This window comes from Taurulus bubalis (genome assembly GCF_910589615.1).
Source record: "Taurulus bubalis genome assembly, chromosome: 5".
In the NCBI taxonomy this organism is placed as follows: Eukaryota; Metazoa; Chordata; class Actinopteri; order Perciformes; family Cottidae; genus Taurulus; species Taurulus bubalis.
The window spans coordinates 18,588,057-18,601,465 of record NC_136593.1 but is presented as its reverse complement, the minus strand read 5'-3'; the positions used below and the strand labels follow the sequence as shown (position 1 = coordinate 18,601,465).

The window sequence follows — 13,409 nt, the reverse complement described above, 5'->3', positions numbered from 1 at the left end:
TCGGCTTCAGAAGAACAAAAAAGGGGGGAAAGTAAGTTGAAATAGTTTAATTATAATTTTAATCTGGACATGTCTGAGAAATATCCATCAAGTCTTTTAAGGCCTGAATGTCAGTGAATAGTGACCACAGCATCCAACTGGAGACTCCAGACAGAATTAAGACAACAAAAACATGTATGCAGTGACAGTTGAATGTGCCAAAAACCACTTTGGTCTCGACCAGATACAGTCAATGAGGAAATATGTCGACCACTGATCATACGCGGCGAGATGAAACCCCTGAAGGGTCTCCAAGATGTCAACAAACACAGATAAAAACATCTTGTATCGATGTAAAAAGCCTCGTCTTCTTACCAATCAACTGCTTTTTGGTTTCTTAAATGATGGAAAGCGAAGTGATTCTCTGTTAGGTCACAGCAGGAGTCAAAACTGTCTTGAGTCGGGGGGGAATTCCTAAGAAAAGCTGAACATTGCTCAAATAAAATATCCAGTGATTACTGTTCAAACAACACACATAACGAACGCTAACAAACAGGCTATTCTGATTGACACGCAGTAAATTAAATTCCAATTGCATATAAAGTGAGTCTTTCAACCAAAGTCCCTGCAACAAACAGCTCGGCCGGCTGTCGTTAAATCATATTATTCAATGATTTGTTTTGGATTGCTCAGCAAACAAAGCAGCCTAAACTCTTGTACATACGTTACATTTCTCTGCAGTCACAAAGTCTGTCTCTGCAGGCCTGTAAATGTTGCCCGCGAGTGTCAGAGCTCTGACGGGGATAGAGTCAGTTATGCTGGATGACGGCTGATGGACCTTAGCTGGCAGTCTGCTTGTCTGTAGGCGACGTGCTGTCGGGTGAGACGGCAGACTCGGATGTTGAGGCGGCTGTGGTAGAGTCCGTTTCAGGGGGTGAGGCAGAGCCCTCGGCCGGGTCGGTGGAGACAGGACCGGAGTCGGAGTCTGCTTGGGAGGAGCTTCCTTTATCCTCGTCCTGAGGATAGAGCTCAGGGTACCTCTGCATGCAGTCTTGCATGTCGCGGAAGTTGTCAATGCACTCTGAGCCCTTCAACTCTTCCTTACTGTAGTGGAAGCAGGAAAAGGCCTCTTTGAACTGAGAGCCACACGGTCCGCTGGCCATGCCTCCCAGGCACGGGCAGTTCCAGTTGATGTCCCCATTTGGCAGGATCAGACCTGAAGAAACAGGTGCACGTTAGAAAACCTTTATGAGGGGAGGAACGTTTAGAAGTCACGTAACTGTTTTTTTACACAACGACCAAATGACTAACCCTGCTCCTCGTAGGGGTCATTGGGGTCATCTGCAATGAGTTCGGCATTGCTGGGAGCCTCGTGGTCTTCCTTGGTCACGAAGATGATGCGATCTTTACCTTTAAGTGACAAAAACACAAGCAAGGAAAACATCACGACGGAGAAGCAGAAGACCCGGTCCAGGGGAGCGTAGCGGTACTATTTGGTAGACACATCGACCCCTGGCGGCGCACTTTGGCACTAGCTCTTCAACTCGGTTAACCTGTCCGGACAGCACGGTCAGGATGAGACAGACGCTTCTCCCGACTTGCGACGTGACGTTAACAGAGTGCAGCGACCAGTGCGATTACGTCATCTCAATGACGGACCCCATTATGAACAAACCAGTACTGTTGCTGGAGACGAAGCTTTCCTCGTCGCTAGCCGTGCAGCTAACCTACCGTCAGCTAGCATAGCATGGTGGCTCGCTCGATGACATTGGATGCCATGCAGTAAAATGGGAGAAAATAAAGTTTAAATTACCCTCTTGCTTGCAGTACGACATGCCTCCCGGTGTTGCCGTCTGTCGCCCTCTGCGGTAAAAGATGACCAGAGTTGGAGGAATTACTTGACAAGTGCGAGGATCTCATTTGACAAGCGACCCGGCGTCCGACGGCACCGTTACACCCTCTGGCCCTCCGGTCACATGTGGGCGCACCGCGATGACGTCACTGGGTCCTTTTTAAAATAATAAACGAATACGAACCTTAAAAACACGTTGTAAATGTTTTCTATCGAATTAGTACTACAATACATGTATACGTGTTTCTCTATATAAATATGTATATATAATTGTTGAAAAAAAAGTTGTGATATATTTGAAATAAACTGAATTTACAAATAGATTTAACAATGTCACATTCTCATTTGGTTCTATTTGTCAAATAAACCTGTGAGTCATGAGTTACAGTTAACCCTAATGCCTACAATACACACCTCTACCAAGCGATCAGGGGAAATGGTGTTTTTCTTGTCTGTCCATCCCTGATTCCCTGAGATGATTCATTTCTGCTACACAGGTGTGCATGGCCATGCTCTCATAACTTATGTTTGGTGACTAAATCATAGGATACCTTGCAATAGTATGCAGTAATGGGTAACTAATTTCTCTTGTCCCTGTTTTCGTTCAGCAACATTTGATATAAACATTTAATGTACTGCGAGAAGGTTGCCGGTAGTAATGTACAGGCATAGTTTGAATAGTAACCCCTCCAACCTAGTTATGAAGAATATTTTACTCTTTACTATGTGAAACAAGTTTATCTTAAACCACATACAGTGACCTCTAGTGGAAGTTAAGTAATTTGTAGTTACAGTAAGAGAGGTAAACTAGTCAAGTTATAAATCACAACTCCTGGGAGCAAAACTTGTCTCATCTCTAGAGACTAACATCATACCAACAGCCCTAGTAAATTGATAAGTATGCCATAGTGCTCTAACTTTGTTTTACTTCCCTTTAGTGTTAAATTCAGCTTTAACTATCAATGATGTGTGCTAACACAATGAATTGCTATGCCACTATATATTATCACTTCATTATTTCACCCACAAATAGTATCCTGTAGTGGTCAAAGAACATGCAAGGACAAGACACAACAAGGAGACAATAGAAATCCAAACAAAATTTCCAAGTATATTGGAGGGAAAAAAAAGCCTTTTTTTTCCTTTTCTTTTTTTAATAACACAATTATGTTTGTTACATAAAGTAAAAACCAAAATAAAAACCCCTTTTCATCCCTATCAAACCCACCCTCAGCGCGACCATCTCGGCAGTGGGAATAAAAGAGCATGACGGCACTGACAAACACTTTCCTTTGAGGACGCATAGACGGAGGGCAAACACTGCGCCCTACATAAGACCAGAGTGAATATAAACATAGTCCGTCATTTGAAAAAAGAAAAGAAAAAAGGTAAATAAAAACCACCGACAGCTTGGCTGAGATTACAAGAACCCTTATTAGGAGTATAAGCATATTGTATTTATACTTTTCACATCCTACTATGGGTCCCCAGAAACCTAGAGCTTGATTGCTACTTGTGATGATCATGACACGGTTTTCTTTTGTTTCCCCCGAAAAGTCCAGGCAGTGCTGTCAGCTTGAAATAAGCACTAACTCGTTGTCGCCGTCTTAGTGTTCCTTGAACATGCTGCAATGAACAATGCCTGAGGTAAGTCGAAGACAGCACCTCACACTCGTGTGCTTTTAGGCATTCTTCAGCTGATAAGACAGTCCGTGGGTACAGAGGCAGCCTGCAGATAGATGGGTAATAGCTATTGAATATAAAAATAAAATAAATAGCTAAGGACTGAAGACACACAATACTGTGCTCAACACTGGGAGTAAGCAAAATGATTTTCACAGCATTTGACATGCTGGAGAGGTAATGATGGCAAGCACAGGTGGCGGTGGACGATGACCTATCCCAGCAGCAAAATGTACCGATTGTGCGATTTGTAAAATAAAAAGAACATAATGGGGGGGATGCTTTGTGTCTGATGTGTGTAAGAAGGTTGGTATTTTTCTAGAAAAGCAGTGCTCCCATACTGCCCACTTCGCTCTGCTCCTTCACGAAGATTTCAAAGTATTGGTAGATGATGGTCACAGCCAAGAGGATTCCTGTACCCGACCCAATGGCACCCAGGAAGTCAGCCATGACAGACAGCCCTCCTATGCAGAGGCCACCAAAGGCAGCAGCTGTGGGGATGTACCTGTGAAGAGTGAACCCAGTATAAATACATACATATTCTGGACGACAACTTTCAATGCGCTGCAAAGTAACAAACATGAAACCTGAGACTTGGACGGTTGTTTTGTACCTGTTAAGCTCATGCACCATAGAGGTCTCTCTGTGTCCCCTCATTACCATCTGCTGCTCCTTCAGCTGCTTCGCCACCTGAGACACACAGAGTTGTTATAAGCAGGCTCATTTCGTGTGGAACGAACGCGAAGCAAGGAGCAAACGCTCAGACAAATAAAGACTTACATCTTTGGCAGAGGATCCTGAAACCTCAATCCAGGTCTTGGAGAAGAAGGCGCAGGAACCGAGCATGAAGACAATATAGATGGCGGCGTGAACTGGGTCGTCCAGGACAGAACCAAACGACTCTGGAGGAGAAAGGTAGTAGCAGAGCCCGGCCACTGGGTAGGCCCGAGCTGGTCCCCCACTCGTGGCGTCCTGAACAAAACAAGATTTTATCGTAAGATGCCGATAGTCCATGACTTAAATAGATTACAAGAGACCGAACCTGAACCCTCTTTATGAAAATAACTAAGACGAGATGTGCTGGAGGCGGAGCACCCATTCTTTACTTACAGACCAAGTTCCCAGGAGGTTAACCAGGAAGTTGCCGCTGAAACGCGTCGAGAGCATCTGAGAAATGACGTAGAGATTGGAGACCAGGGCAGACTGCAGGATGATGGGAATGTTGGAGGTGTAGAAGAGTTTGATGGGGTAGGTGTTGTATTGACCACGATAGCGCGCTGACTTTATGGGCAGGTCCACCCTGAAGCCCTGGTGAGGTAACAAAGTGTGCCAATCAGTGCGCTGACATCTGCTTCAAAACGTGTCGTCCAAACTTTTTTTGTGCAACAACAGCAGGTAAGACTCTGGACTGCATGTAGTTGGCGTCGCCTGCTCACCTGGAAGTATATGACCACTGCAAACACAAAGACGGTGGCGATGAGGTTCATGAGGTTAGGCAGGTTTTGTCTGTAGAAGCCCTCTCTCAGGGCGCGCACCTTGTCTGTGCGGGTGGCCAGAAGATGAAACAGAGCGATGATGGCTCCCTCAAACTCAGTACCTGGATAAACAACAGGAGTCACAGGGTTAGCCAATATAATTCAGATGAAGACGCATCTCATTTAATCATCACTCAGCTTTAAGATGTACCCATACCTCGGCCTGTGTTGACAGTGGTGGGGCTGAAGGCCTTCCAGACGATTGTCTCACAGATGTTGGTTGCGATGAAGAGAGAGATACCAGATCCCAGACCATAGCCCTTCTGGAGCAGCTCATCCAGCAGCAGGACAATCAGACCTGCAACAAAGAGCTGAAGAAACGGACTCCTGGTTTGTGTCGAGCAGATTCAGACAGACAGCTTTTCAAAACAGCCGTGTGCAACTAAACATTATGAAAGTCACAATATACACATTTCTGTTTCCCGTACAAAGGGAAATTGTGACAATTTAACTGTAATCTTAGCAGGAAAGATCATTTAACGATTAACAAGGTAAAGCACAATTTCATACACAGAACCTTAACTTTGGAAATGTTGAGGCAGGAGAGCAGCAGCCAGTTTGTACTAACCTGAATGATGATGAGCAAACATATACCAGCACCCATCTCTGAAGGGTCTCCATACATGCCAGTCATAACATATACAATGGCCTGTCCAATTGTGATGATCATCCCAAACACTGCAAAAAGACAGAAAATGTGCAATCTGTTACTAAACAATAAACAGTGTCTGCCTTCTTCAAAGCAAGTAAAACAATATTCAGTTTCAAAAGGCATGTGACGAGGTCTAAAAATAGAAAGTGTAGCAAGCAATAGACCTACATTTCTGAGCTCCATTGAAAAGGGCTCGGTCCTTGGGAGTGTCTCCCACCTCAATGATCTTGGCACCAGCCAGCAGCTGCATGATAAGGCCTGAGGTGACAATGGGTGAGATGCCCAGCTCCATCAGAGTACCTGCAGGGGAAGAACATGAGTGTCGCTGTAAGCCTCAGTTAGCACAGCAGTAGCAGCAATAGCAAAAGCAATGCACAAGGGCCGACAAGTGTTGACCTTTGATTTATCACGTGATAATGAGATTAGCTCTATTTATTGGAGAAGCACAGGAGATAAAAGAACGCTGTGATTAACCGCGTTAAACATTTACAAATCCTGCACCTCTGTTGGAAGCCAGGATTACTCTCATCCAGTAGAAAGGATCTGCTGAATCGGAAGACATGATGCCAAAAAGAGGAATCTGAAAATCAAGAAAAAGATGGAAAACAGTGTCACACACTGTCGCCTCGAACAGAACCAGCAGGTGGGTTGTCATCCACAGATACTAACCTGGCAGCACACCAGGAAGATGAATAGTGTGATGGCGGTCCATAGTACTTTTTCTCTAAATTGAATCTGTAAGAATTAAAAAAAAGAGCACATCATTCATATATTCAGATTTAACTTTGTTGTCATTGCACAGAGTACAAGGACAACGAAAAGCAGTTTTAGCATATACAGTAATGCAAAAAGAAGCAGTGCAACGTGCTAGGTAACTAACAGTATGAACAACACACATATGCACAGTGCAGACATAATGCAATGAAAATACATACGATAACAGGAACTTGACGTACCTTTCTTTCTGGTTTCTGAATTTCTGGCAAGACCGCACAGAACGGCTTGATCACCTCCAAAAACTTAACTGCAGAAAGAGAACAGCGGGTTGTGAGACACAAGTAACATCACACACAAACACGAGCGTGATCTGAAGCCATTGCTCTTCTTTCACCAGGCGATCTTAGAAGCTACGTCATCACTAGCCACCAGGTGTATAGCTGCCAGCGGTCACCTGGCCGATGCAGCAACACGTTGTGTTTTCTTAGCGATATCTGGACATGCAAACAAACAAACAGACCTGAACAAGGTAACTAGTATCCAGTGTGTGGACTTTTTTTTTTAACCGTTTTGCGGCCTCTTTGCTGTTGAATGTTTCGTCTTTGATTCCAGATCAGCTGTGTCAAATCACTGAAATTGACTTTGACAGGAAGCGATTTAACATATTTATTCCACTTAATTCTTGGTCCTGGCACGCGACCCGGGGTCCAGTCGACCCTGCGGATCCACGAACCTGCTCATACGAAGAGGAAGCAGAAGAAACCCCGACGTCGACCCGTCTTGCCTTTAACAGCCCGCACAGCGAGCGTGATGCTAGCTAGCGTTACACGTCGCCAAACGAGTGAGTGAATCCCTTTAAAAACAGGGAGAGCTCGTGCGCCTGTCTGGCACAGGGAGGCAGGGGGCTCGCGGCGGCGAAGCAAACGTTACTTAACCCCGTCTTGATGAGAATAAAAGCTTCAAATCATAAACTAGCTGGCGTCCAACTTGCCACCTAGCGTTAACCTATCCAAGGTTAGCCAATTAGCTCGAGCGCATTACGTCCGTTATAGTTCCGAGATGACAAAAAGACAGCAGGTATTTTTGGACACCCCACCACCCCTCAACACGTGCATGCAAGAGATGACCGTCACGTACTCCCCATGGCGTCCCGAGACCGACTCCTGCCGTGTTACTGGTACCGGTTTGAGTGCTCCGTGGAGTCAGTGCGGCTCCATCCAGCCTCTCAGTAAGAAAAGAGAGAGCAGTAGAGACACGTCACCAGACCAGCCGCTCGCTCTCACACGTCACTTCTCTGAGACGCGCGTGGACGCATCACACACGAAACCCTTCTCTCCTCGCTGCATACATACGTTGTCTGAAGTCCGTGTCGTTATTTTAAGGACGAAAAAACAAATCCAGGCAACTCGGAAAACACGCGATTGAGATATTTAACACATATAATTGAACGCCCAGAGGTCTCCCGTCCTCCAGGGGGCGCCAAGCTCCAGACGCACCAGTTGCTCTGACGTCTGCTTCACCGTCAAGAGGTCTCGGGATCAGGCCAGAGGACTGGATGAGCAAAGATACAAACTGTCATGAACTATATATATATATATGTATATATATATATATATATATCTATATGTATATGTATATATATATATATATATATATATATATATATATATATATATATATATATAGATATATATATATCTATATCTATATATATATAGATATAGATATATATATATCTATATATAGATATATATATATCTATATATATATATGTATATGTATATGTATATATGTATATATATGTATATGTGTGTGTGTGTGAATACCTAGAATGAGTGTGGCTGCAGAGTAGGCTTCTGCATTGGCACAGTATATACGGAAAAGTACTGTAAAAGGTAGTTGACATTTTATAACTATATTTGCTGTAAAACATATTTTTCAAAAAATCTTTGCATTTCAGTGTTTCATTTTAAGATGAAAGGACACATCCATCCTGGTTGAAAAGCTCTCAAACGGGTGTATAAGAAAAAGTCCTGGACACAATGGATATTAAAAGACAATACCCACAACAGCCACAACCTTCAGGAGATACAGAAGTATCAGCTGCTGTGCCGTCACTCACCACAGCTTATTTCCTCAGTCTGTGAAACCTGCACTATCTATTAACGTTTTATTAATGCTTTTTTAGTGCTTTTCTATTATTATTGTGTAGCAAAATAGGATTACAATGTTACACAACCCCATTGTACAATGACATAAAAAGTACCTTGTAACCTTGTCGTTGCCAGTTTGAAGTGTTTTGCAAACATTCAGAATACATTCGATTCTACTAAAATTATTTAAGAAGAAACCTTTTTTTTCTTTTTCTCATGCTATCAGTGATCCTGAGATGCTCTCACCACTAGGGCTCAGTGTTGTTCCTTGGGTGACATTTAGCTGTGCGTGTGTGTGGTATTCTATAAGATGAAGAAAAAAGAAAAATATTTAAATGATGTTGATTTAGGGGCAAGAGGCTGTTTGTGTGTAGGCTATAATGAGAATATGTCATCACTGTGTTGTAGTTGTGAAACTCTAGGTCAGTCATTGTGGTATTCAATGGCAGTGAGCACCTTTGTCTGCAGTGCTGGTGGCCACTGACCCATAATAATGGCATAATAGCTCCACAATCATTGGGGCTTTAAGACATCTGTACATCTGATCAGTCTATATTTACACACACACACACACACACACACACACACACACACACACACACACACACACACACACACACACACACACACACACACACACACACTGAGATAGTAGAGGATGGTTGGGAGCCTGCACATCTGGCCTCAGATAAAGCGGTATTTGTTTGTGTGGTTACATAAGGACCACAGAGCTGTGAGCTAACAGGTGAGGACAAGCAAAAATCATGCAAACCCCTTCCAGTCCACCTTTTTCACAGCTTTGAATAGTATTGTTCAAGATCTACTGTACACTTCTTCCTGTCAGTAAGGAAAGCTGTAAACTTCCGCTTTGATATGTTAAATTGAAGTTCTTATTAGTCGCTGGGAATCTATTTCTGAATAAATCAATAGCATGTTTTAAAGAACACAGAGCCATTCAGAAAGGTTTGTTTAATCTGCTGTGCATAAATGATCCGAAAAGGATAACACAGCCTACACCGTGCAATCAGTACCTCGGCGCCAGTTAATTTAAATAGTCTGGTGCAAAACACAAATATTTATTTAGTTTTTGAACAGAAGAAATATCCATGTAAAACATGAATGCTGATTACATTTTTGGATAACTTAGTAGTTTCCCCCGAGGCAGTTCCTGTGTGCACCTGTGGAGGACATCATGACTGTCTGCAACCTTCAATTATGTAAACTCCTACTGTTTCAGTGTGTGCCTAATATGTGGAACCTCGGGCCATGGAAATAGACCAGGACCAAACTATGTACATAAATGTGTCTCTATGACAGTGTTTTTCAACCTTTTTTGAGCCGCGACACATTTTCTACAATAAAAAAATCCCGCGGCACACCAACAATCCAAAAAGTAACAAAATGTCACGTTGTAACATAATACAGCATATGTGGTTAGGTAATTATTGTGCTAACTACTGGCATGGAAGAGTATTCAGTGTTTCAAGTAAACCAGATTGCTCCATCAGACAAAAAAAAGTGTTATCACTTTGTTAGAAAAATTAAAATAAAGTTATGCAAAAATAACTAATATTTAGTTACTACTAAATAGCTTATTGTGGAAAACAATAAGCTATTTTTTTGCACAACAGAATGACTGCAGATATGTGAGCATCACGTTGTATCAGTATTATTGGCTGCAGTGAGCTGCTTTCGTCTACAACTCTTTTTAAAAGACAAAAACTCATCAAAGACAAAACTATCCTTACTTTGTACCCAAGAATCAGCATTAAATCCTTTAAATTAAATGTAATAAGATCCCATTAGCTTAAATCATGCTTTATACACCTTGTTGATATATAATCACAGTCTTACAAATAACATTAATCACAGGGTAGAATTTATTCATGTACATTCTAAAAAATGTTCGGCCAATTGTCCAAAACACAAATATAGACAGTTTAATCTCATATCAATCAAAGAAAAGCAGCGCATGAAAGAATCTGGAGAGAGTATGTTTTTTTGGAAGTTTCTTTCTTTAAAAAGACAGAATCAAACATTACATTTAGTAGTCAAATCAAAATAGTTGGAAGTTAATTTTTCAAACAATTCAAAACAATTTTCTGGTTGTTTCTGCTCTACATAATTTACCATCTGAGACATGGTTACAAGGATAAAAGATAAATAACATTCAGAGACAAGACAAGCAAAGAAGTGGTTGAAATATGTCCATGACTTACATTATTAAGGCCTTAAAGGTGCCAGACTGTTACTCCGCCTGATATCTTGAAGCACCCTTGTGCCAACCGGTCTCCTTAAAGACAAACCAGATGTTCCCAGGCCAAAGAACAAAGTTGAGAAACCTCAAAACCTGAAGGGGAAACAAAGCAATATTGGGGAAACTAGAACTTCAACACAGATTCATAATCCTGCCATTAAAGTTTGAGACAACAAATGAAGCCCTCTCATGTACTCACCTGAAAGGATAAGCAAAGTCCATGCCGATGCTGAGGTTGCTCCTGGCCTTCTCCATGCAGTCCACACTGACACGCAGCTGCCCAGAGTATTCGCCCGAATGCAAACATGTCAAGGAGCTGCACAAAGAAACAAAAAAACTAAAATGTGATGCCAATAGATGATTTAAAACAGAGAACGGACAATGACAAAGGACCTACAGACTACAGTGAATTTGATTTGTAGTTTCTTTTTGGCCATGAACCTGGGGTCAGAGCTTGATATTACTATACAGCGTTTGTTCTTAACATTGCAACAACAGTATCACCTCTCTGCATCGTAAAAAGATTAATGGAAGCTAGAGTATATGGATCTTTCAGAAACAGCAAACGTTTTTAGTTGTAGACACAATCTTCATTTCTTTAGTCACTGCTCGTGTAGTTTTTCACCCACCCGACAGTATTGTACTGCTCTCAATATGTTTACTACAGAGTTGATGGACCTAATATAGTAGTCCTTTTGTATATGTCACACACAGAGACTAACTTTACAAGTTTGTCCTAACGAGTCAATCAACATTGGATTATAGTGGCTGTTTTTAACTTCAGTAAATGCACTATGAAACAATGAATATACTCGCCTCTCAGTGCTTCTCCGTATGAAAAACTGCTTTGGACTGCTGTGCAGAACCCTGCTAACCAAGTGTTAACCTTCTTTGTGTCCATTTTTTTCTTTCACAAATTCATTCCCATTGCAGTCAACCATAATATTGAGAGAGAGGTGATTCCGTATGAACGAAGGTACCGTGGAAGAGAACTGCCGGGTTTCATACAAGACCTTTGAGGTCAAGGAGCAGATCAAACAGCTGGAAGGGCCTGCTGTCCTGGAACTCAAGGAAGTGGCAGGCATGTCCTATATCATGATGTTATAGCGATATGTAGCGCCTTTAGGTTAATTTGAGATCTTGTATTGTCTGATTTGTGCTTTCTTTTTTTAGACATTGTGATAAAAGAGCTGTTTAAGTTAGCTCAGAGCAGCCTGGTTGGATTTCCTAACCTCATCAAAACATCTCAGGTGTTGCAGGAGTCTGCAGAGGGACATGCTGCAGATGTTTCAAGACAAGGAGGTAATAGAGTTGCTCCTTCAAGAGGACTCTGGCATAAACACCAAGAGAATCCACCTTTGGCCTCATGAGGTACAGACTAGTGTGAGAATCAATACAACTCCATCAACATTAAGCAAAATGCACAACTCTTTATTCCTCACATGTTTACAGCTACTTGTTGACGTTGAAGGAGTTTCAGTGAATCTGTTGATTTGATAATAAAAAAATGTAGATTTAACGTTTATTGTCTTTAATTATGAACTGGTTGTTTAATTGTTTTTCAGTGGTTGTATTATTTGTAATTTGTCACATGAATATTTCACAGATTTTTGCAAAAAGAAACTGTAAACAACATATATAATAAATAAATAAAAACTGTTCATGATTTACATTTATAAAGATATAGTTGATTTAATGAAAAAATAAATTTTCCTTTCTGTTGATCACAAATATTGTTATATATTGTTTATGTTACTGATCATGTAAAAAAATCAAAAAAAATCATCAGATACAGTATGAAGAAGCTATAAAAGAATTACAAACTGAATCAAAACCCATTTATATTGTTATGATCATACTGTTAAAATAATTAGAAGATTAAAACATATCATAAAACACTGCTGATCACCAGAATACTTCACAGCTTTTATCTTTAAAGCTTTTTATATGATGATGTCATTCAGTTCAAACTTTTGGGGATTGATTTTTTAATCATTTTTGTTCAACAACAGATTCTTTAAACTTAATATATGTATTTCAAAAAACTTATTTAAAGTAAATTGCATGAAAACAATATACAAAGATTACAAACATTTTGCATTAATAATTTGTGAACATTAGAGACAATAAAGAAAAACATTTTCAATCATAAAAAGATAATCAATCAAAGTCATAATGTGTTTTGATTCACTGAACGTGTGTAAAGTGTGAAACACTGAAATTATAACATTTAAACTGAAATAAGTCAACAGAAGATCCATAAATCCTATGAATTAAATCTGATGTCTGATGATGATCAAAGTTAAAGAAACACAACTGGAAACAAAGTATTTGGTTTAGTGGATTCACTAAATGTGAGATTGAGTTCTGATGAAACACAAGATGCTGATTTAGTTATTCTTGAATAATTATTTGTTTCTGTGTGAAAGTTTATGATCCGATGATGTGATACAGTTTCAGTATTAAATACATTTGTTTCTGTTATAACTGTTGATTGTATTGATTATATCAATGAGATCTTGACACACAGTGAAGTCTAAACAAACACTAACATGTCTGAACATCAACGAGAAATATAAGT

At 40.9% G+C, this 13,409-nt stretch overlaps 2 protein-coding genes across 2 annotated transcripts; both read right to left on the bottom strand.

Moving 5' to 3' along the window:
* Positions 1–73: 73 nt before the first annotated feature.
* Positions 74–1,814, bottom strand: chchd4a (coiled-coil-helix-coiled-coil-helix domain containing 4a; the record flags this gene model as incomplete). The annotated part of the gene is made up of 3 exons (XM_079218764.1): positions 74–1,195; positions 1,291–1,389; positions 1,793–1,814. The coding sequence occupies 3 exons, from the start codon at positions 1,812–1,814 to the stop codon at positions 819–821; spliced, it is 498 nt and encodes a 165-aa protein (XP_079074890.1). The 3' UTR covers positions 74–818.
* A 1,125-nt stretch (positions 1,815–2,939) lies between these two features.
* LOC306736789 (protein transport protein Sec61 subunit alpha) lies at positions 2,940–7,634 on the bottom strand. The gene is made up of 12 exons (XM_079218463.1): positions 7,556–7,634; positions 6,658–6,725; positions 6,371–6,436; positions 6,203–6,281; positions 5,870–6,001; positions 5,618–5,727; positions 5,207–5,360; positions 4,951–5,111; positions 4,625–4,822; positions 4,295–4,486; positions 4,128–4,204; positions 2,940–4,019 (listed from the first exon to the last, which is right to left on the bottom strand). The coding sequence occupies exons 1-12, from the start codon at positions 7,560–7,562 to the stop codon at positions 3,833–3,835; spliced, it is 1,431 nt and encodes a 476-aa protein (XP_079074589.1). The 5' UTR covers positions 7,563–7,634; the 3' UTR covers positions 2,940–3,832.
* Between the last annotated feature and the right edge of the window lie 5,775 nt (positions 7,635–13,409).

What these genes read in the sequence shown, in the direction of transcription:
- LOC306736789 (XM_079218463.1), bottom strand. An exon ending in TTTCAATGGAGCTCAGAAAT is followed by an intron (nt 5,728 to 5,869) that starts GTAGGTCTATTG and finishes GTCTTTTTGCAG; the next exon opens with TGTTTGGGATGATCATCACA. An exon ending in CAGGATCCTCTGCCAAAGAT is followed by an intron (nt 4,205 to 4,294) that starts GTAAGTCTTTAT and finishes TGTGTGTCTCAG; the next exon opens with GTGGCGAAGCAGCTGAAGGA.